This window comes from Tachypleus tridentatus, chromosome 2 (genome assembly GCF_004210375.1).
Source record: "Tachypleus tridentatus isolate NWPU-2018 chromosome 2, ASM421037v1, whole genome shotgun sequence".
Lineage (NCBI taxonomy): Eukaryota > Metazoa > Arthropoda > Merostomata > Xiphosura > Limulidae > Tachypleus > Tachypleus tridentatus.
Genome location: NC_134826.1, coordinates 12,229,033 through 12,252,928, shown reverse-complemented (window position 1 = coordinate 12,252,928; position 23,896 = coordinate 12,229,033). Strand labels below are relative to the sequence as shown.

The 23,896-nt window shown below is 34.9% G+C and overlaps 1 protein-coding gene across 3 annotated transcripts in view; it reads left to right on the top strand.

The window, feature by feature from the left end:
- Positions 1 to 23,220, top strand: part of LOC143238216 (uncharacterized) — a 34,988-nt gene extending 11,768 nt beyond the window's left edge. For 2 of the 3 annotated variants that reach the window (XM_076478266.1, XM_076478271.1), the window contains exons 2-4: positions 2,968 to 3,305; positions 6,770 to 7,152; positions 21,633 to 23,220. In XM_076478266.1, coding sequence (XP_076334381.1) covers positions 6,777 to 7,152; positions 21,633 to 21,943 — 687 coding nt within the window. In that variant the 5' untranslated portion in view covers positions 2,968 to 3,305; positions 6,770 to 6,776 and the 3' untranslated portion in view covers positions 21,944 to 23,220. The remainder of the gene's footprint in view (positions 1 to 2,967; positions 3,306 to 6,769; positions 7,153 to 21,632) is intronic. The other variant, XM_076478258.1, reaches the window with a different exon arrangement.
- The last annotated feature ends 676 nt before the right edge of the window (positions 23,221 to 23,896 follow it).

Sequence of the window (23,896 nt, the reverse complement as noted above, 5' to 3'; positions counted from 1 at the left end):
GGGGCCAGGCTATTGTTCTACCTTTCTCTAAGCCAGGGAAGGATCCCAAGATTCCTTCAAACTACCATCCAATTGCTTTAACAAGCTGTCTCTATAAGACTTTAGAAAGGATGGTTAATGTTTCTTGTTTAGTTTCTTGATTTAAACAGCTTCATTTTGCCTTCCAAGTGTTGGTTCTGACAATAGTGCTTCACCATGGACCACCTGATTCAACTTGAAATGTTGATCAGAGAAGCCTTTCTCAACAACAACATCTTGTGTTTGCATTCTTTAACCTTGAGAAGGCTTATGATACTATGTGGAGGTATGGCATTTTGTTAGACCACTTATGTGGATTGTGTGGCCATTTGCCCATTTTATTAAAAATGTTTTAATGGTCAGATTATTTAAAGTTCATGTGGGTACGACACCTTTCCATCGTTTCCTACAGGAACTTGGAGTCCCTCAAGGCCGTGAATTGATTGTCACACTTTTTTATATATAAAGATAAATGGTGTCACTGGAGAACAACCTCTTACTGTTGCAAATGTGCTCTACGTCAATGACTTCCACATCTCGTGTCAGTTGTTGAACATGAGGTTTATTGAGTGGCAGCTAGTTGCTTACTGAAGCGGACCACAACAGACAGTTTTAACTTTTTTTTTTATCTAAAACCGTTTGCATGCAAACAATGAAGTTGTGCTTCCCCTAGTCCCTGGGTCAAAGTTCTTGGAGTTTACCTTTGACTGTAAGCTGACCCTTATACCACACATCAAGCAGCTATGAGTCAAGTGTACCAGGGCATTGAACATCCTCCGTGTCCTTTTCGTCCACCTCTTTTGGTGGGGATTGATGTACTGTGCTAAAGATATATTGCACTCTCATTCAGTCAAAACTGGACTGTGGGTCTATGGCTCTGTCAGAACCTTGGCATTGAAGATGCTGGACTGCATTCATCATCAGGGGCTTCAGCTATGCATGGAGGATTTCTGCACCTCTTCAGTTCAGAGTTTGTACACAGAGTCTCATGAATCTCCTCTACACCTCTGCCATTTGCAACTGTCTTTATTGTATTCTTCAAAACCTCAGTATTTACCACAGCATTCCACCTGGGGTTGTGTCTTCCTTCCTCAGTAGATCATTCTTTTTCAGAACAGACAATCTGCCGTTGTTCCTTTTGGCCTTTGTATCCAGGTGCATTTGAATGAATTGGATCTGTTCTTAGATGACACTGCTGTATCTACTTGTCAGCCCATCTCACCATGGCTTATTACCATTCCCATGTTCAACCTCACTTTGAGTCATCTGAGAAAAACCTCTGATTGGAAGTAGTGTCTTTCATTTGCTGAACATCTTTGAACCCATCATTCCATCCCAATTTATATGGATGGTTCAAAATCAAGTGAGTCTGTGGGCTCTGCCATGATATGTTGTGGTTGCACACAGTATCCCCTCTACAGATTCTGTGTTCACTGCTGAACTGTACACCATTTCTCTTGCCCTGAATCACATAGAAACTAAGTAGTACTCAAATTATACTATTTATAGTGACTCACTTAGCTCTGTACTGGTCCTGGAACTGCTTCATATTAGTTCTCACCCTATTCTCACTGATATTCAAAACTGACTGGTCCATTTCTTTTTAACATCAACTTATATCCAGTTTTTCTGGATACCAGGCCACTTTGGTGTTTGCAGGAATGAGTTCTTTGACATTGCATTTAAGTCTGTCTTCTCTGGTGCTGTCACTGCTGTGCCAGTTCCATACATAAACTATGGTCCTGTATTCGAGGCTCAGCTCAGTGTTAGTTGGCAGTCAACTTGGAGTGAACAACATGAAAACATTTTCCAGATGAAACCTTCTGTTGAACTTTGGCCGTCTTGTTTCCACGAGGATCAGAAAGAAGCTGTCCTAACTAGACTATGCATTGGTCACAGTTTTTTAACTGATCATTTTTTTTTATTTGAGACTGATGCACCAGTGTATTGTCTGTGTGACATTCAGGTCACAACAGTCCACATTTTACTGTCACACTGTTGTTATGACTCTAAATGACAACACCATTTTAGACATGTTTTGTCCCAAGGTTTACCCCTGATGCTGGACCCTTTGGTGATAATGACACTGTTCACCTTACAAATATTTTTTAGTTTTTATGGGCTTTTGGCCTTTTTAATACGATTGAAATTTTTAATTCAAAAATTATATTTTGTTTTAATATGATTCCTTTTTTGAATTCTAATAATTTTATTTTGTTTGTTGTACTGGCTGTTTAGCATAGATAGCTCAGTTGCTTTGCACTATAAAATGCCAACCAACCAACTACTTTATTTTAATAAAAGTGTTAATACCCATACCAGCCATCTTGAGATAGATTTTTACTTCAAGTGGGTTTCTGATCACCACAAACCTTGTCTGAGTATATAAAAAAAACAAAAAACTCCACTTCCATATTACAACTCTAACAAAATTTTAAAAGCAAAAGAATAAAAACTCTATGAAGATATGAGAGTGACAACAACCTTTCCTTCTTTATAAACATTGAATTTGATTTGTGCATGGATGTTGTAAACTTGATAGAGTGTTTATTGTCTTATTCAGAAGGCCTGGTAAGTATTCATGATTGGACCTGAATTTGCAAAATTAACTACTGTGTTGAGTAATGTAAAGTAGTGAAGGGATTTGAAAACTGGAAAAGCATGACTTGTGTGAGAAGAGTTGATGGTGTTTTCAAATCTGTTTCTAGAGTTTGAATGTTTGACTGAAATGTAGATGATAAGGGTAAATTAGGTCATGCACGTCTATCAAAAATAATGATGAAATATGAAAAAATTGGTGAAGATGTATTTGCCTGAGACTCCAAGCTCTACAATTTCTTGAAATGTGAAATAACTGGCAGTAATTTGTTATTTAGGATATAAAGCTCATTAATTCATTAGAATATGAAGATATGTTTGTTTTGAACTCAATGCCTTTTGACTTGCTAGAATGTAGGTATCAGGACACTGTTGAATGTCTTTCTTCCTGAACTCAACATCCAGCCTGGACATACTGCATTTCATCTATTTCGTATTGTTACATAGCCAAACAAAATGAGAAGAAACATTTATATAAATACCATTTTATAATATTTTTTGATAAACTTGCAAAGTTCTTGGTTCTTAAAACTTCATGGATAAGACTGCATAAGAAGGAGGTACAGAAATTTTCAGAAGTATGTAAAATGTGAAGGACTTTCTAGAGAGAGGAAGGTAATTCATAGGTATGCAGAAGAAGTGAGAAAGAAACTGGGAAAATTGCCACTGGTCTAAATAAGTTGCTTAAGGTTTGTTTTTACTGTATTGTAGTTGGTAATAGTGTTTTAGTTATAGTTCATGAAACCTAGTCCTGTAGTTGTTCTTCAACATAATTATTTTAATATTATCTGTGTAAAAATGGCTGGTATGGGTAGAGAAGGCACTATGTAGCTGTTTTTACATATATAATTTTCTCTACAATTGGGTTTTCTCATCATCATGGATTATTTTAATATTATAAAGTACAACAAGGTAAAGTCAGACCATATTTTCTTATGGTTACCTCCTCTTCCCATTGTTCATGCTCTCCAGTGGCTCAGTGTTAATCTAAGGGCTTGCAATGCTAAGAAATAAGGTTTTGATGTTTGTGGTGAGTATAACATCAATATCTCTTTTTGTAGCTTTGTCTTGCACTTAGAAACAAACAAAATTTTCTTACACTGAGAATGTTTTCAGTCAAACGTCAAATGCTTTTTTCCATCTGTGTCCAGTACATGTTAAAGTAGAAATAAATTATCAATAAGAACATTGTGTAGCTGTTGCAAGAAACAATGTGAAGAAAGAGGTAAAGAAAAATAATAATAATAGTTTGAAAAACTAATTTAAAAAGGTGGAAATATATTAAATATTTTCACTTAAAGCAATAACTTGTTAAGTTCCAGGTGGCTTTCCTTTACTTGTTAAGTTCCAGGTGGCTTTCCTTTACTTGTTAAGTTCCAGGTGGATTTCCTTTACTTGTTAAGTTCCAGGTGGCTTTCCTTTGCTTGTTAAGTTCTAGGTGGCTTTCTTTTACTTGTTAATTTCCAGAGTATCAGGTGGCTTTCTTTTACTTGTTAAGTTCCAGAGTATCAGGTGGCTTTCTTTTACTTGTCAAGTTCCAGAGTATCAGGTGGCTTTCTTTTACTTGTCAAGTTCCAGAGTATCAGGTGGCTTTCTTTTACTTGTCAAGTTCCAGAGTATCAGGTGGCTTTCTTTTACTTGTTAATTTCCAGAGTATCAGGTGGCTTTCTTTTACTTGTTAAGTTCCAGAGTATCAGGTGGCTTTCTTTTACTTGTCAAGTTCCAGAGTATCAGGTGGCTTTCTTTTACTTGTCAAGTTCCAGAGTATCAGGTGGCTTTCTTTTACTTGTCAAGTTCCAGAGTATCAGGTGGCTTTCTTTTACTTGTCAAGTTCCAGAGTATCAGGTGGCTTTCTTTTACTTGTCAAGTTCCAGAGTATCAGGTGGCTTTCTTTTACTTGTTAATTTCCAGAGTATCAGGTGGCTTTCTTTTACTTGTTAATTTCCAGAGTATCGGGTGGCTTTCTTTTACTTGCTAATTTCCAGAGTATCGGGTGGCTTTCTTTTACTTGTTAAGTTCCAGTGTATCAGGTGGCTTTCTTTTACTTGTTAAGTTCCAGAGTATCAGGTGGCTTTCCTTTACTTGTTAAGTTCCAGGTAGCTTTCTTTTACTTGTTAAGTTCTAGGTGACTTTCTTTTACTTGTTTAGTTCCAGAGTATCAGGTGGCTTTCTTTTACTTGTTAAGTTCCAGAGTATCAGGTGGCTTTCTTTTACTTGTTAAGTTCCAGAGTATCAGGTGGCTTTCTTTTACTTGTTAAGTTCCAGGTAGCTTTCTTTTACTTGTTAAGTTCTAGGTGACTTTCTTTTACTTGTTTAGTTCCAGAGTATCAGGTGGCTTTCTTTTACTTGTTAAGTTCCAGAGTATCAGGTGGCTTTCCTTTACTTGTTAAGTTCCAGGTAGCTTTCTTTTACTTGTTAAGTTCTAGGTGGCTTTCTTTTACTTGTTTAGTTCCAGAGTATCAGGTGGCTTTCACATTTTATGCACAAAGTATTTTTCTTTTTAAGAGCTACGCTATGGTTTTATTGAGTTGCAGTGTGTGAACATGAGATCTTTTTGTTGTGTTTTTAAGTAAAATAATAATATCCTCAAATTAGTTAAGTTTACTATTTGCTAAGTATGGTAGTCTGTTAGATGACTGCAAAATATCCAATGATTCAAACCTTTGTTATATGTTATTACTGTTTATCCTACTTATATCAAGCTGACTGATTACTTAAACATTTTTAATTGCAATATGTTTAATGAAAAGCATTATCAACATTATAAGTGATGTTAAAATGTGTTTTTATTAGTTACTTATCAGTTCATGTAGAGAAGATTGGTGAAGGATTTATGGGATATATTTAAAACAACTTGGGATCAATTGATCCATTTCAACTGTTCCACTCTTAAACTAAAACTATTAATTTTAACAGTCTTATGGCCTGTTCTTACCATTCATGTACCTATCAAGCTTTTCTTTAAACTCACTTAATTTACTGCTTCCAAAACACCTAAAGGCAATCCATTCCAGAGATGAGCTCTGAGGTCCTCCACTTGTGACATTAATCCTGTTTCACTGGACTCCATTTGTAACAATCTTCTGCTTTCTTCCATAAAGCCACTCTTCTATCCACTTAGTTAAATTATATCCCACTTCTATATGGAGATAATTTTCTTTACAAGCCTTTTATGTGGCATCTTGTCATTTGCTTCCTGAAAATCCAGATATTCCAAATCTATAACTTCAGCCTCATTTGATTAAGCAGTAACTTGTATAGATAGGATGATGTCTTTTCTCTTTTTGTCACTGTTAGTTGCTTCAACTCTGATCGTCTAGAAGTAATCGTAATAGGAACTCTGGATTGAGTTTTGCTAACAAGCTACCTGTAGTTAACGAGTTGGGAGATACAGCAACACAGCACAACCTGTATAAGATCATGATTAGTTCATGTCACCATGTTCCTAGTATTGATAAAAGGTTTGATGTTTAAAATTGTATTTATAGTGGTTTACTGGTGTAATGGATACCAACATAAGGTTTTATCACTGTAACTATCAATGAAACAAGTGTATTATCCCAATCACTCATTAGTAATGTTAAAATCCTCAGTGGATTACTAGTGTAATGGGTACCAACATAAGGTTTTATCACTGTAACTATCAATGAAACAAGTGTATTATCCCAATCACTCATTAGTAATGTTGAAATCCTCAGTGGATTACTGGTGTAATGGGTACCAACATAAGGTTTTATCACTGTAACTATCAATGAAACAAGTGTATTATCCCAATCACTCATTAGTAATGTTAAAATCCTCAGTTTGTTACTGGTGTAATGGATACCAACATAAGGTTTTATCACTATAACTATCAATGAAACAAGTGTATTATCCCAATCACTCATTAGTAATGTTAAAATCCTCAGTTTGTTACTGGTGTAATGGATACCAACATAAGGTTTTATCACTATAACTATCAATGAAACAAGTGTATTATCCCAATCACTCATTAGTAATGTTAAAATCCTCAGTGGATTACTAGTGTAATGGGTACCAACATAAGGTTTTATCACTGTAACTATCATATATGGAAGTTTAAGTAGTTTCAACGAACTTGCTTTATTGGGTATATATTTCTGTTAATGGTTTAACTTTTTTTTTATATTTATAGACTAATAATGACTGCTGCGCTTTCACCATATGAAAATTTAAAGTCGAAAGTCTTGAAAAATATAGAATTGATTTGTGTGGATGATGGAATTAGAGAAGCTTTTAGACAAGAGTCTGAATCATGGCGAGCCCTAAAAGAGGTTACAAGTATGAAAGAACTGATCCAACTTCTTGAAGATAGAGATATCTTAACAGAGTGGAATGTTGCTGTTTTAGAGAAACTAGTGAAACTTCTAGGTGACAAAGAGTCAGTTAACTTAATAAAAGCCTACAAGAAACTTGAACTTTCTGATACAACTCCTCGGTGTTGTGTGTGCCATTGTGAAATCAAAATCACACCAATCCAGTTGGATCCTGTTTTGGATTCAGAAAACGATTCTGATGGTTTGTCTTAATAATTATGTTACGTTATTAATGTGCTTAAGTATAGCTTAAGCTATTATTGTTCTTTATTGTACTTTACTGTAATAGAAACAAAGATGATAGATACTTAATTATTTGAACTGTTCTTTAGTTCTGTGTCATTGTACATTACAACAGTTATAGTTATGTACAATGACACAGAACAACAGCTACAGGTACTTAGTTGAACTGTTCTTTAGTTGTGTGTCATTGTACATTACAACAGTTATAGTTATGTACAATGACACAGAACAACAGCTACAGGTACTTAGTTGAACTGTTCTTTAGTTGTGTGTCATTGTACATTACAACAGTTGTAGTTATGTACAATGACACAGAACAACAGCTACAGCTACTTAATTAGTTGAACTGTTCTTTAGTTGTGTGTCATTGTACATTACAACAGTTGTAGTTATGTACAATGACACAGAACAACAGCTACAGGTACTTAGTTGAACTGTTCTTTAGTTGTGTGTCATTGTACATTACAACAGTTGTAGTTATGTACAATGACACAGAACAACAGCTACAGCTACTTAGTTAGTTGAACTGTTCTTTAGTTGTGTGTCATTGTACATTACAACAGTTGTAGTTATGTACAATGACACAGAACAACAGCTACAGCTACTTAATTAGTTGAACTATTCTGTACACCACTACAATAGGGTCAAAAAGGCAGTAGCAATGTAACTTTTTAATGTTCTTCATTTTTTTACATCATTACTACACTATAGTTCATTGTAAAGTGTTCAGTTTCTTTGGTTTCCATGTTTTAAGAGATATTTTACCATTCCCTGAAGCATTTTAATTTTTTCCTGCCTTTCCAAATGTTTTCTGTTGACAATATTGGTCACAAATAAATTGCTTGTTTGCCCTTTGAATGTCTCACGAAATCGTTCTGTTTGTAGGTGTGTTTTATTGAGCTCCCTGAGTGTTTTTTGGTCTACTATAATATTTATCTGAGGTTATTTCTCACCATTGTAATTTCCTTTTGAAAATAAACATGTTCTTTCTTCTGTGTTTTCATTGAAGCTGTTGTGGTATTATATACATTTACCTCTGTCATTTGCTGAGTTCAATGGTACTTTCTATTCTTATAGATTTGGAATTCATGACAATATCATACTTTGAAACTAATTTGAAAACTTCTCTGTTTTCTTAGGTTGTGTAAAGAGATGAGAGTTTGGATTTCCAATAGTCAATACATACAATGATTCTAAACTCTACCTGTTACACTTTATTCATATCCTTGTAACATGCGGATAGTGAAGTCTGTATGCAGGATGTCTGCACCATGAAAAGACTGTTCTTGGATATCAAATTTATGTTGTAAAGGATTCCTTTGAACAAATCACATATACAGAATATTCTATTTCACACGTTTTGGATTTGAGAGGGATTTTAGTTTTTCAGAACCCATAAAATTTCTTGTGGGTTCTCGTGGTGATCTAAACCCTAACTCTTTCACCATGTGGTTCCTCTTCAAGGACATCCTGTATGTGTGTAAAATAAGAATTGTCTTTATTATAGCAGGATATTGTTGATTAAGTACAGGGATTAGCTAGTATAATTTGGTAATTATTTCTATTGCTTGACACTTCATGTTGAGTAGAAATATCTCATCTCATAGTGGGGCTTTCTCTCGTGTCTAATAGGATCATTTTCTGGGTAATGAAGATGTATATTTTAAAGCTTACTTTGTGTTACCTGACATGTGTTAATTAGTATATTTTAAAGCTTACTTTGTGTTACCTGATATGTGTGAATTAGTATATTTTAAAGCTTACTTTGTGTTACCTGACGTGTGAATTAGTATATTTTAAGGCTTACTTTGTGTAACCTGACATGTGTGAATTAGTATATTTTAAAGCTTACTTTGTGTTACCTGACATGTGTGAATTAGTATATTTTAAAGCTTACTTTGTGTAACCTGACATGTGTGAATTAGTATATTTTAAAGCTTACTTTGTGTTACCTGACATGTGTGAATTAGTATATTTTAAAGCTTACTTTGTGTTACCTGACATGTGTGAATTAGTATATTTTAAAGCTTACGTTGTGTTACCTGACATGTGTGAATTAGTATATTTTAAAGCTTACATTGTGTTACCTGACATGTGTGAATTAGTATATTTTAAAGCTTACTTTGTGTTACCTGACATGTGTGAATTAGTATATTTTAAAGCTTACTTTGTGTTACCTGACATGTGTGAATTAGTATATTTTAAAGCTTACGTTGTTTTACCTGACATGTGTGAATTAGTATATTTTAAAGCTTACGTTGTGTTACCTGACGTGTGAATTAGTATATTTTAAAGCTTACGTTGTGTTACCTGACATGTGTGAATTAGTATATTTTAAAGCTTACGTTGTGTTACCTGACATGTGTGAATTAGAAATATTTATTGCTCTCATCCACTCCATTTGCACTGATAATACTATGTAACACAAATTTTGTTCCTTGGTAGTATGTGTTATAGCACTATGTAACACAAATTTTGTTCCTGGATAGTATGTGTTATATCTTAATTGCTTATGTTGTAAAAGTACAGAAAATGGCCGTTATTCCCTTCAAACTTTGCTTTTGTGACCTGGATAATGAAATTTAGAAATTAACCTATTGTCTTTATAAAAATGGGCAAATTTGCACATTTTCATTTACATAAGGTCTGAATAAAACAACATATGAATCAGGATTTACATATATTTATACTAAAGTTATACAAAAATGTTTAGTAGTGAGTAGTTTTTTGAGATTTGCAACAGTAATGTAAATCACTATAATGTATCATCCCCCAAATATAGTCTCCCATCATGTTTTTGTTATGCTCTTCTTGGTAGCAGCATTCAAAGTCCAATATATCTTGGTGGAAATGCTCACCTTGCTTCTCTGAGTATGCTCCATTGTTCTCCTTGAATTTATCAAGATAAGCATCAAGGATATGGACTTTCAAGACATCCTGCAGCCCATTTTGCCATAGTTCTTCACCAGAGCCTCAACCAGTTTCACGTAATTTTCGGCTTTCTGATTGCCCAAGAAGCCCTGAACCACTGCAACAAAGCTGCCCCAAACTTTTTTTTCTTCCTACTGAGCACTTGTGTGCACTCCAGGATCTTCTTTATTTGTGGTTCAATGAAGACACCAGCTTTGACCTTTGCCTCAGACAGTTTAGAGATGAAGTCTCAAAGGTACTTGAAGGTTGCAGACTCCTTATCAAGAGCTATGACAAATTGTTTCATAAGACCCAATTTTATGTGCAATGGTGGAAACAACACCTTCTGGAAGTTCACTAGTGGCTCACACTTGACTTGTGTCTCCCCACAGAGAAGTTGGTTCGTTGTGGCCAGTGCTTCCTGTTGTAGTGTGCTGCAGTGTTCCTGCTGTCCCAAAGGCAAAGGTAACAGGGAAACTTGGTAAAGCCTCCTTGGAGACCTATCATGAATGTCACCATTTTGAAGTTTTCAGTAACCTCCAAGCCATACTCATCATACTTCAAGGTTTCTAGCAAGGTCTTGACACTGTTGTATTCCTCATTGGGGTGCACCGAATGAGTCAGAGGAAGAGACGGATACTTATTCCTGTTATGGAGCAGCACAGCTTTGAGGCTTCTGGATGAGCTATCAATGAAGAGGTGCCACTTGTTCAGGTTACAGACAATTCCAATTACCTCGCACAGATCGGATACATTGTGGGAGAAGCAGGGCCCATCTTGATGAGTAAAGAATCTTGAAAAATGTCGGTGATGCTTCCTTTGACTTGCTACTTGCACACTTTCGTGTGACAAAATCTCACTCCTTGAGTCTAGATGTCAAAAGCTCGATATTTGACTTTGTTAGACCAGGATCTCTGATTAAGTCATTGAGGTTTCTTTGGTTGGAGTAGTATGGGTTTCTCTCACCAACTGCATCTCTGAAATTGTAATCTGGATTTTCAATGTCTACTTCCTCTTCTATTTGGTGCTCTCTTCTGAAAATGGCTGCAATCTCTGGCAGAGTAGGTACAGGGAGCTCAGGGCAGTGTGGTACTGAGACGATGCATGATGGAAGGTTTGGATACATAATAGCAGATGCATTTTTGCCAGCCCAATGTCTGGAAGGGTCCACCATGGAGAAGTAACAATTGCTTGAGTGGTCAGTGGGTTCACGCCAAATTCTTGGAATAGCAACTTCATGGATTTCTTTTCCCTTCTGTACCATCCTGCAAAAGAGCAAAATAAAATTATGAAGAATAATTTTATTTCATTCACATCTAATGTGTAAGAGAGTCATGCAAAATATTTTGTATGTGATATTTCTTCTATTGGGAATTAAAAAAAAAAAAGATATTTGAATTTTTAAAGGTCTAACATTTGTATAATATAAAATCTTATTATTCAAGCAAGTAAAAATTGTCCATCTCACCTTCTAGAGTTTTTGCAGTGCTTGCAGGTAAAATGAGGTGCCCAGAGTTTGTCTTGATTCCCAAAAGGCATGCCGAAATATGCCTTGTAGGCTTCACACATTTTAGCAGATGCTGTCACAGAGTACGTTTTTGCTCTTGTTTTGATAAATTGGCCACATACATAGCAGAATGTGTCTGGAGAATGCTTGCAACTTCTTGATGCCATCTCTGATAAAATCAGATAGGTTTATGTGTTCACTTAGGCAGTTAGAACTGAACTGAAGGTGAGTGGTGAGCCCCTGTATATATCTATTACTATGGAAAGTTCTAGAAAATTCTGAAAGGTTCTTGAAAATTCTCGTAAGTTTTACAACATTCTAGAATGTTCTTGAAAATTCTTGTAAGTTTGATAAAATTCTCTATCAGCTACTCAGCACTGAATCTACCTGGAATGTTCTGGAAAATGGGTAAATTTGAAAATTTCATTACCCAGGTCACAAAAGCAAAGTTTGAAGAGAAAATTAGGTCTTTACCACTTACTTTAGACATAAGCAATTGGGATATAACACTTTCTGTCCAGGAACAAGAAAAAGTAAAAATTTTGTTACATAGTGTAATTTTACATGACCAAGATTAGGAGAGAAAAAAAACTGTGTTCTGGGAACAGAACATCTCTGCCTATTTTTAGTTGTAGATAAATAATGTGTAATTGTTTTTGAGTTTTCCCTGGTTTTATTCACTTGTAGTTAAACCGTGTATGTGTATTTTTCTTTGCAGTTTTTTTTCCTCTTGTAGTTAAATCATGTATGTTGCTTATTGATTTTTTTCTGGGTTTTTCTATCCGTAATTAAACCATTGCATATTTGTAACTCAATTTGTTTTGATTCATTTGTACTTAATTAATGTGTACTAGTAGCTGAATTAGTCCTTTTGTCAATACTTAAACTATCTTTGATGATGAGAAAACCCACTTGTAGAGAAAAATGTATATGTAGAAAGGGCTGGTTTGGGTTGAGAAATTTTTTTTATGTAGAGGAGCGACCATTTCAACCTTCTTCGGTCATCTTTGGGTACGTAAACATTTTCTCAAACCAAACCAGCCGTTTTTACATATATATTTTAAAACTATCTTTGTTTTTTATAATGCTGTACTAAGTCATTTCATAGTGTGTCATCTTGGGAGTATTCATTTGGTGTGTCATGCAAGACACAAATGTTTAACTTGTTTATTCAATTCTTACCTCCTTTATCACAAAGCTGTCTTGAACTTCTATCTGTTCTCAAAGCAATGATGAAACAGTTCATGCTAGTGCACCAGTCTGTCTATATACTCCACCCATTTTTGGATTTTTATATATCATATGATAATTCTCTACCAACAGCAGTGTGTCACCAATATTTTCAAAGCTATTTCCACTCATTCTTCATGTATTGCTTATATGTATGTTGTTTTCACATGTGGCTACTGATTATGAGTGTGCTTCTTTGTCATTTCAGAGTTTTGGTTTCAATATTTTTTTTTTTGCATTTATTTCTTTTTACTGAACTGTAGGAATTCTCAGTATGAATTTGCAATCAATTCATTGCCTCCAGAAATTCCCTTTGCATTAAAAAAATGCTATTGGTAAGGCTTCCCAGTAATCAGTTTCATCTTCATCTGCAGAGGAGATACAGACTTTAGCTTGCAGGTAGCTATATTATGTATTTTGCTGGTAATTTTTTCTTCTTTTCAGTGTGACAATATTTCTAAGGAAGAACACAATGAATGAAAAGAAATTGGGACTTTCTTTTTTATCAATTTATTTTGGTCTGCCACACTCTCAACTTCAGATATTTTCACCTTCCATGATCTGCCACATCATTCACTTTGGTAGAACATTGTTCTACTCCTTTCTTTTTAATGGTTACAGTTCTTCCTGGAAGTCTGTATTACATTACTGATATTTTCACCTTCCATGATCTGCCACATCATTCACTTTGGTAGAACATTGTTCTACTCCTTTCTTTTTAATGGTTACAGTTCTTCCTGGAAGTCTGTATTACATTTTGGACATACATACATTACACCTGGATGTTGTACCAGTGTTAGGTGTGGCATTGTGTAGTGTTGTCCTTATATTGTTCTACTCCTTTCTTTTTAATGGTTACAGTTCTTCCTGGAAGTCTGTATTACATTTTGGACATACATACATTACACCTGGATGTTGTACCAGTGTTAGGTGTGGCATTGTGTAGTGTTGTCCTTATATTGTTCTACTCCTTTCTTTTTAATGGTTACAGTTCTTCCTGGAAGTCTGTATTACATTTTGGACATACATACATTACACCTGGATGTTGTACCAGTGTTAGGTGTGGCATTGTGTAGTGTTGTCCTTATATTGTTCTACTCCTTTCTTTTTAATGGTTACAGTTCTTCCTGGAAGTCTGTATTACATTTTGGACATACATACATTACACCTGGATGTTGTACCAGTGTTAGGTGTGGCATTGTGTAGTGTTGTCCTTACATTGTTCTACTCCTTTCTTTTAATGGTTACAGTTCTTCCTGGAAGTCTGTATTACATTTTGGACATACATACATTACACCTGGATGTTGTACCAGTGTTAGGTGTGGCATTGTGTAGTGTTGTCCTTATTTATCCATGGGAAAATTAATTATTTCCTGTTATTAGTGCTTTGTGTTTGGTAAGCTAGATATTCACGTGTCTTTTATCATTTTTATAAAGTAATTTCGATGAATAGTCAATTAAATTTCGATAATTACATTTTTCCAGGTAAATTTATTTTGCATGCTCATTAATATTATGTACTTCGAGGACTCGGCAAAGTTCTGGGTTTGTTAGTTCATTATTAATAACTACTTTGTTAATTACATGTGTTTAGATAGTTCACAATACATGTTGTTAGTATTACTAACATCTATTTTATTGTTTTATCTGAATAGCTTATTATTTTGTCATTGCTATGTGTTTCATCATTATAATTTTTGTCAATGTGGGACTTAGTTATGTATCCTTTGTTGTGTAGGTCAAGTTTGAGGAATTGTAAGTTAGATCTTGATTATTAATATGTTTTCTAGGTAAATTTAGATGATTTGCCTGTTTGATATTTATAACTATTTTATTAACTAGGTATGTTTGGGTAGTTTGTACATTACAATTCATTACTACTAGTAATATGTAATTCATTGCTTTATCTGACAGTTTTTGTTTTGTGATTATTAACTCTGTGCCTTATCATCCTAATTTTTGGTCAGTGTAGGACTTAAATTTACTCTTGCTTTGTTATATCGCTGCTGTGTTTGTTTCTTTCTATTTATAAAGCTGAGCCTTTTCTATGTTTGTGATACTAAAAACCTCATTTGTGCTTCTTTCCCTCAGTGCCCACATTATTGATAGTTATTTATTGTTCTGGTTCAGAACTGTACCATTTGGACTAACTTCAGTTCTTTGAAATGTTTTCTTAGAGTTATTAACTCTTGTCCAACATCTTTACTCTTTGTATTCTTTCTATGGATGATTGGGTTCTGCATGCTTCTTTTTGTTCACTGTCCAGAGACCACACTCATTTGCTTTTTTAGTCTGTGAAGGTTTTCTGAGTTTTTTCCCACTTTCTTATCCTAATGTTGAGAAGAGTGGATAGTACATTCCAACATCTCCACAGTGGTTACTGATATTGCAGAACAAGGGGGTAGTAGTTCTTTGGATAGTACATTCCAACATCTCCACAGTGGTTACTTATATTGCAGAACAAGGGGGTAGTAGTTCTTTGGATAGTACATTCCAACATCTCCACAGTGGTTACTTATATTGCAGAACAAGGGGGTAGTAGTTCTTTGGATAGTACATTCCAACATCTCCACAGTGGTTACTTATATTGCAGAACAAGGGGGTAGTAGTTCTTTGGATAGTACATTCCAACATCTCCACAGTGGTTACTTATATTGCAGAACAAGGGGGTAGTAGTTCTTTGGATAGTACATTCCAACATCTCCACAGTGGTTACTTATATTGCAGAACAAGGGGGTAGTAGTTCTTTGGATAGTACATTCCAATATCTCCATAGTGGTTACTTATATCACAGAACAAGGGGGTAGTAGTTCTAAGTCCCTTTGCTTTCAGATCCTGGATTTTCTTTCTAGGCTAACAGTCACCACATTATGGTTTCAGCTTGCAAAGTTCCTGGCTCGTGTAATTTTGTTGTAGATTAGTTATCTCTTCTCAATAAGATTTTCCTCACACTCACAGAATGGTTTCTTGGTCCACAGGGTTGTACTCTGTTGGGACAACATTTATGCTATCACTATCCATTAGAGCATCAAACTTCCTTCTCATTGATTTCCAATTCACACCTGGCAAATATGAGGGTGGTTGCATTCTGTTAAGATTGGAGGGGATCTTCAAATCTATGTTTACCCTCCTATTCAACTCCTCTCCATAGTACTATCCATATTCCAAACACTGCATTTTAGCCCACTGGTGGTTAAGTATTGGCTAGTGCAACCATTGTTTCCACTGTTTTGACCTTGTACAGTTGCTGTCTACATTTCCTTCAACTCCTGTCAGCCATTTGTCATCCAGACATCACCACACTTTGTCTTCATGCTTGGCCTTTGTCAGGTTCGTTGTCTCAGCTCAGGGACCTACTCCATGTGTGGCATTTTTCATGATCCATTAGACATTCTTCTATGTCCAATTACCACAGATGATAGTATACCTTCTGCCTCTGGTCTCTTCGATGTGACTTTGGTTCTTTCCAACCTTTCATTCCTCATCTTTATCAATTTTTCACCTGGTTGTTTGGTAAAAGATTGTCCATTTTGACCATGTCTAGCTATCGGTTGGCCTTGTATAATACCTCCACATTCTCCAGCTTTCATCTGGTTTTATCTAACTTTGTCATTTCTTGTCTTTTCATACATCTTGTCATACATCCTCCATGTTTCTATGATTTGACTGATTGGATTCTCAGTGTGGTCCTTTATGCCTTGGCCATCTTCCCTTTGAACCTTTGTTCTCATGTTCCATCTGCCATCTCTCTCTCAAGACCAATTTTCTTTTTCTCCTTGCATGCAGATGTCATAGTTGTAGATCAGATATGTATATCTTTACTATTACCTACTTTCTTTACATTTACTCTTATGTCATCCTGTATCCCAAATGGTCCTTCCTGCCTCCTTCAGACCTATGATGCTTCTGTCGGCTGTTTGGCTTTCACAACAATTTTCTTTCTTTTCACCTCCTACCTGTACTCCCATTCCAATGGTGATAGACTTCTTCTTTGTTCACTCCTTTTTTACATGGCACATCCTGTCTCCTTTTGGGCTTTATGTTACTGACCTTTTATTATCTAAAACCCTTCCATTTCCCTGGAACTCGTTAGGTTCACATATTCAGACTTATCCTTGGAGAGCCACTGTCTTCACAGTGTCTCTTTAAATTCATTATATCTGCATGTCTGGTTGCTCATCTTTGATATCTTTTTGGGGAGATCATTCAGGTCATAATGTAGATTACTTCTTATACCTTCGTTACTCATTAACTGCACAGTTTGGCTGTATCTTCCTTGGGTGGATATCATCTTCTTCCAATGGCAGTTTTACACATGTCCTCTTGCCTTTAATTAGGGTAAGTCTTGCCACTTCCTTTTATTTATGCTTTTATTTTCAGCAACCATGATTTTTACCACTGACAGTGGGATCCCACTCTGTGGCATGTATGCTTTGCCTCAAATCTGCACTATTTGCTAAGTGCTCTGTAATAATTACTGTATAGATGGAATGTTTTGCAAGACCATTGGTGGCATACCCAGTGATATATTCCTGAGATATGTTTTCAGATATCAGTGAGTTTCACTCGGTGGTGGACTGTCACTCATGGAATTTGTAAATAAAATATAAAGGATTTCTGCTCATCCTTTCTCAACCTTTGATTGAATAAATTGGTTTTGATCTGTTTTTCAAATTAGGAAATCACAGACACCCATTGCACATTTTTCAGTGTGACCCTCCTCCAGCTTTCTCGCTGTGTTTATTTCCCTTTTCTTCCAGTGGAACAAGGAAGCTCTTACCACTTCCCAGTTGTTGGCATAATAGACTATGGAGGCTTGCTGCTGAATGAGTTTAGAAATCTAATTTACTATATAAATACATATGATTATAAACTCAATGAGAGGAGGGCAAAGCTGCTTCTTTTCTTCCATTTCCCTTTAGTTTTTTTTTCCAGGTGGACAACTAACAGTTGGAGCAGGTTCACCAGAGGAACAGGTTGTATGCAGTAGAAGCCTCTCTTCTCATTTTTCCAATTGCAAGAGGTTTTCTCCTTGCTCCTACAGTCATTTGCAACAGAAGCTCTTTTTCACATTATTTTAGTTGTAGAAAGTTCTCTCCTTGCTCCTACTGTTATGTGCAACAGAAACTTATTCATATTATTTTAGTTGTAGAAAGTTCTCTCCTTGCTCTTACTGTTGTGTGCAACAGAAACTTATATTATTTTAGTTGTAGAAAGTTCTCTCCTTGCTCCTACTGTTGTGTGCAACAGAAACTTATTCATATTATTTTAGTTGCAGAAAGTTCTCTCCTTGCTCCTACTGTTGTGTGCAACAGAAACTTATTCATATTATTTTAGTTGCAGAAAGTTCTCTCCTTGTCCCTACTGTTGTGTGCAACAGAAACTTATTCATATTATTTTAGTTGCAGAAGGTTCTCTCCTTGCTCCTACTGTTGTGTGCAACAGAAACTTATTCATATTATTTTAGTTGCAGAAAGTTCTTTCCTTGCACCTACTGTTGTGTGCAACAGAAGCTTTTTTCAAATTATTTTAGTTGTAGAAAGTTCTCTCCTTGCTCCTACTGTTGTGTGCAACAGAAACTTATTCATATTATTTTAGTTGCAGAAAGTTCTTTCCTTGCACCTACTGTTGTGTGCAACAGAAGCTCTTTTCAAATTATTTTAGTTGTAGAAAGTTCTCTCCTTGTCTCTACTGTTGTGTGCAACAGAAACTTTCACTTTATTTTAGTTGTAGAAAGTTCTCTCCTTGTCTCTACTGTTGTGTGCAACAGAAACTTATTCATATTATTTTAGTTGTAGAAAGTTCTCTCCTTGTCTCACTGTTGTGTGCAACAGAAACTTATTCATATTATTTTAGTTGCAGAAAGTTCTTTCCTTGCACCTACTGTTGTGTGCAACAGAAGCTCTTTTCAAATTATTTTAGTTGCAGAAAGTTCTCTCCTTGTCTCACTGTTGTGTGCAACAGAAGCTTTTCAAATTATTTTAGTTGTAGAAAGTTCTCTCCTTGCTCCTACTGTTGTGTGCAACAGAAACTTATTCATATTATTTTAGTTGCAGAAAGTTCTTTCCTTGCACCTACTGTTGTGTGCAACAGAAGCTCTTTTTCAAATTATTTTAGTTGTAGAAAGTTCTCTCCTTGCTCCTACTGTTGTGTGCAACAGAAACTTTTCACTTTATTTTAGTTGTAGAAAGTTCTCTCCTTGCTCCTACTGTTGTGTGCAACAGAAACTTATTCATATTATTTTAGTTGTAGAAAGTTCTCTCCTTGTCTCTACTGTTGTGTGCAACAGAAACTTATTCATATTATTTTAGTTGCAGAAAGTTCTTTCCTTGCACCTACTGTTGTGTGCAACAGAAGCTCTTTTTCAAATTATTTTAGTTGCAGAAAGTTCTCTCCTTGCTCCTACTGTTGTGTGCAACAGAAACTTTTCACTTTATTTTAGTTGTAGAAAGTTCTCTCCTTGCTCCTACTGTTGTGTGCAACAGAAACTTATTCATATTATTTTAGTTGTAGAAAGTTCTCTCCTTGCTCTTACTGTTGTGTGCAACAGAAACTTATATTATTTTAGTTGTAGAAAGTTCTCTCCTTGCTCTACTGTTGTGTGCAACAGAAACTTATTCATATTATTTTAGTTGCAGAAAGTTCTCTCCTTGCTCCTACTGTTGTGTGCAACAGAAACTTATTCATATTATTTTAGTTGCAGAAAGTTCTCTCCTTGCTCCTACTGTTGTGTGCAACAGAAACTTATTCATATTATTTTAGTTGCAGAAGGTTCTCTCCTTGCTCCTACTGTTGTGTGCAACAGAAACTTATTCATATTATTTTAGTTGCAGAAAGTTCTTTCCTTGCACCTACTGTTGTGTGCAACAGAAGCTTTTTTTCAAATTATTTTAGTTGTAGAAAGTTCTCTCCTTGCTCCTACTGTTGTGTGCAACAGAAACTTATTCATATTATTTTAGTTGCAGAAAGTTCTTTCCTTGCACCCACTGTTGTGTGCAACAGAAGCTCTTTTTCAAATTATTTTAGTTGTAGAAAGTTCTCTCCTTGCTCCTACTGTTGTGTGCAACAGAAACTTTTCACTTTATTTTAGTTGTAGAAAGTTCTCTCCTTGCTCCTACTGTTGTGTGCAACAGAAACTTATTCATATTATTTTAGTTGTAGAAAGTTCTCTCCTTGCTCCTACTGTTGTGTGCAACAGAAACTTATTCATATTATTTTAGTTGCAGAAAGTTCTTTCCTTGCACCTACTGTTGTGTGCAACAGAAGCTCTTTTTCAAATTATTTTAGTTGCAGAAAGTTCTCTCCTTGCTCCTACTGTTGTGTGCAACAGAAGCTTTTTTTCAAATTATTTTAGTTGTAGAAAGTTCTCTCCTTGCTCCTACTGTTGTGTGCAACAGAAACTTATTCATATTATTTTAGTTGCAGAAAGTTCTTTCCTTGCACCTACTGTTGTGTGCAACAGAAGCTCTTTTTCAAATTATTTTAGTTGTAGAAAGTTCTCTCCTTGCTCCTACTGTTGTGTGCAACAGAAACTTTTCACTTTATTTTAGTTGTAGAAAGTTCTCTCCTTGTCTCTACTGTTGTGTGCAACAGAAACTTATTCATATTATTTTAGTTGTAGAAAGTTCTCTCCTTGTCTCTACTGTTGTGTGCAACAGAAACTTATTCATATTATTTTAGTTGCAGAAAGTTCTTTCCTTGCACCTACTGTTGTGTGCAACAGAAGCTCTTTCAAATTATTTTAGTTGCAGAAAGTTCTCTCCTTGCTCCTACTGTTGTGTGCAACAGAAACTTTTCACTTTATTTTAGTTGTAGAAAGTTCTCTCCTTGCTCCTACTGTTGTGTGCAACAGAAACTTATTCATATTATTTTAGTTGCAGAAAGTTCTTTCCTTGCACCTACTGTTGTGTGCAACAGAAGCTCTTTCAAATTATTTTAGTTGCAGAAGGTTCTCTCCTTGCTCCTACTGTTGTGTGCAACAGAAACTTTCACTTTATTTTAGTTGTAGAAAGTTCTTTCCTTGCTCCTACTGTTGAGTTTGGGAGACTTTGTGCTTTGTTTTAATAATGGAGTACATACATTCAATGTGAGAAGTGACTTTGTTTGGTTTTCAATGTTGTGCTCCTACACTGGTCCCTCCATCTTTACAATGTGGGATTGTAGCTTTGTGTGAGAGGAGATAAGACCTTACCAGAAATTAAGATTTTTGAAAATGTATTTCTGATAGGTACTCACTTCCCTCGCACACTTCCCACTCACAGCCCATGTTCATTTCTTAGAGTTGCCAATTCTAGAAAGTGAGGATTGAGCAGGAATAGTAGAGAAGTTTAGCTGCAGTAATATATAGGTGACACAGTACTGTTGGTGGAGGCTAGTTATACGATGCATACAAATTCAAAAATAGTGTTAATTGATGGGATATACAGACTGGTGCACTCAGTGAAAAATTTTAATAATACTTAGAGGACAAATTGAAGTTTGACAGAGCTTTGTGTGAGAAGTGGCATGTATATACCTATCAGAAATATATTTTAGTGTGAATTTTATATGGTTCTCCTCAGAATGCTTTAGTCTCTGTTCAGTATGTTGTTTTGGTTGTATTTATATGCAAGAATTAATGAGTATTTTAAATTGTCATTGTTTCAAATTTTCAGAGGTATCTGTATAGATGTATATATGTTGAGAAAATTTATAAAGGATCAAAACTTAGCTTAATTTTCTTTGTCGTTTTAATAATTAAGTCATCTGTAAATTAATGAAAGTATTTTAAAATTAATTAATTTTTTGTGTAGAAATGGAAAGTGCAATGTTGTATATCAGTCGTAATTATGGGTCCAGATGGAAGCATCTTGCAAGGGCCTTGAAAGTTCGTGAAGGAGATATAGATAGTGTCATCTGTGACTACCCAGGTGATACATGTGAACAGATTTACCAAGCATTGTGTCGCTGGAAGGAAGAACACGCTCGGGCCAATATGGATGTACTACTAGAACGCTCAGGAAATCTTCCTGCAAACGGAATGATTTGGCTGAAAAATTGCAGAATGGCTATCATCTACATTAATGTCTTTCTTGGACAAGGCCAAACAAGTGATTTTCCATAGCTGTAATTTTGCTTATATGCTATTTTATGTTCAATGAAATTTTTTAAAATTAATATTTTAGTTTTATATCTATGTACTGGTATAAGGTTTATTATGGTTTAAAAAGATGTATTCTCTAAATTGCTGAAACACCAATGTATAACAGCTTTGGTGTACAGAATAGTATATAATACTGTCATGGTGTAACAGACTTCAGTAACAAATAAACCTGTAACACAATTTGATTAACCACACAACTTTTGTGTTCAGTATATTATGTAATACTGTCATGGTGGAACAGGCTTCTGTTATAAATAAACTTGTAACACTCTGTTATATAACACAAATTTTGTGTACAGTATAGTATATATTACTGTCATGGTGGAACAGGCTTCAGTAACAAATAAACCTGTAACACAATTTGATTAACCACACAACTTTTGTGTTCAGTATATTATGTAATACGGTCATGGTGGAACAGGCTTGTGTTATAAATAAACTTGTAACACTCTGTTATATAACACAAATTTTGTGTACAGTATAGTATATATTACTGTCATGGTGGAACAGGCTTCTGTTACAAATAAGTTTGTAACACTATTTCATATAGCACAACTTTTGTGCACAGTACAGTACATAATACAGTCATGGTGCAACAGGTTTGGTTACAAATAAATTTGTAACTATTTTATATAACAACTTTTGTGTACAGTATAGTACATAATACAGTCATGGTTCTAGAGGTTCAGTTACAAATAAATTTGTAACACTTTGATATAACAAGTTTTCTAAACAGTATAGTATGTAATAACGTCATGGTGCAACAGGTTGCAGTTACAAATAAATTTAACTATTTTATGTAACAACTTTTGTGTACAGTATAGTACATAATACAGTTATGGTGCAAGAGGTTCAGTTACAAATAAATTTGTAACACTATTTTATATAACACAACTTTTCTGTAAAGTATAGCATGTAATACTATCATGGTGTGACAGGCTTCTGTGACAAATTCGCTTTTGACACTGTTATATAACACAACTTTGGTGAACAGTATAGTATGTAGTACTATCATGGTGCAATGGGCTTCTGTTACAAATAATTTTGTAACTATATTTTATATAACAACCTTTGTGTGTAGTATAGTATGTAATACTGACATGGTACAACAGGCTGCTGTTTCAAATAAACTTGTAATGTTATTTTCTGTAACACAACTTTTGTGTACAGTATAGTACATAATACAGTCATGATGTAACAGGTTACGCTTCAAATAAATTTATAACTATTTTATATAACACAACTTTTGTGTATGGTATTGTATGTAAAAATGACAAGGTGCAACAAGCTTTTGTTATAAATAAACTTGTAACACTATTTTATGCAAATCTACTTTTTTATACAGTATACCATATAATACTGTCATGGTGCAATAGGCTTCTGTTACAAATAAATGTGTAATACTATTTTATATTACACTTCTTTTGTGTTCAGTTTTGCATGTAATACAAACAGTAATAATCAATAGTGTTCACTATACAAGTATGAATCAATAGTGTTCACTATACAAGTATGAATCAATAGTGTTCACTATACCAGTATTAATCAACAGTGTCCACAATACCAGTATTAATCAATAGTGTTCTTTGTACCAGTATTAATCGACAGTGTTCCCAATACCAGTATTTATCAAGAATGTTCACAATACCAGTAATAACCAGTAGTGTTCACAATACCAGCACTAATCAATCGTGTTTACAATAACAGTTTTAATCAATAATGTTTACAATAGCAGTATTAATTAACAGTGTTCACAGTACCAATATTAATTAACAGTGTTCACAGTACCAGTATTAATCAACAGTGTTCCCAATACCAGTATTAATCAATAGTTTTCACTATGCTAGTGCTAATCAAAATGTTTTCATAGTACCAGTATTGACAAATAGTGTCAACTACAGAAGTGTTATTCAA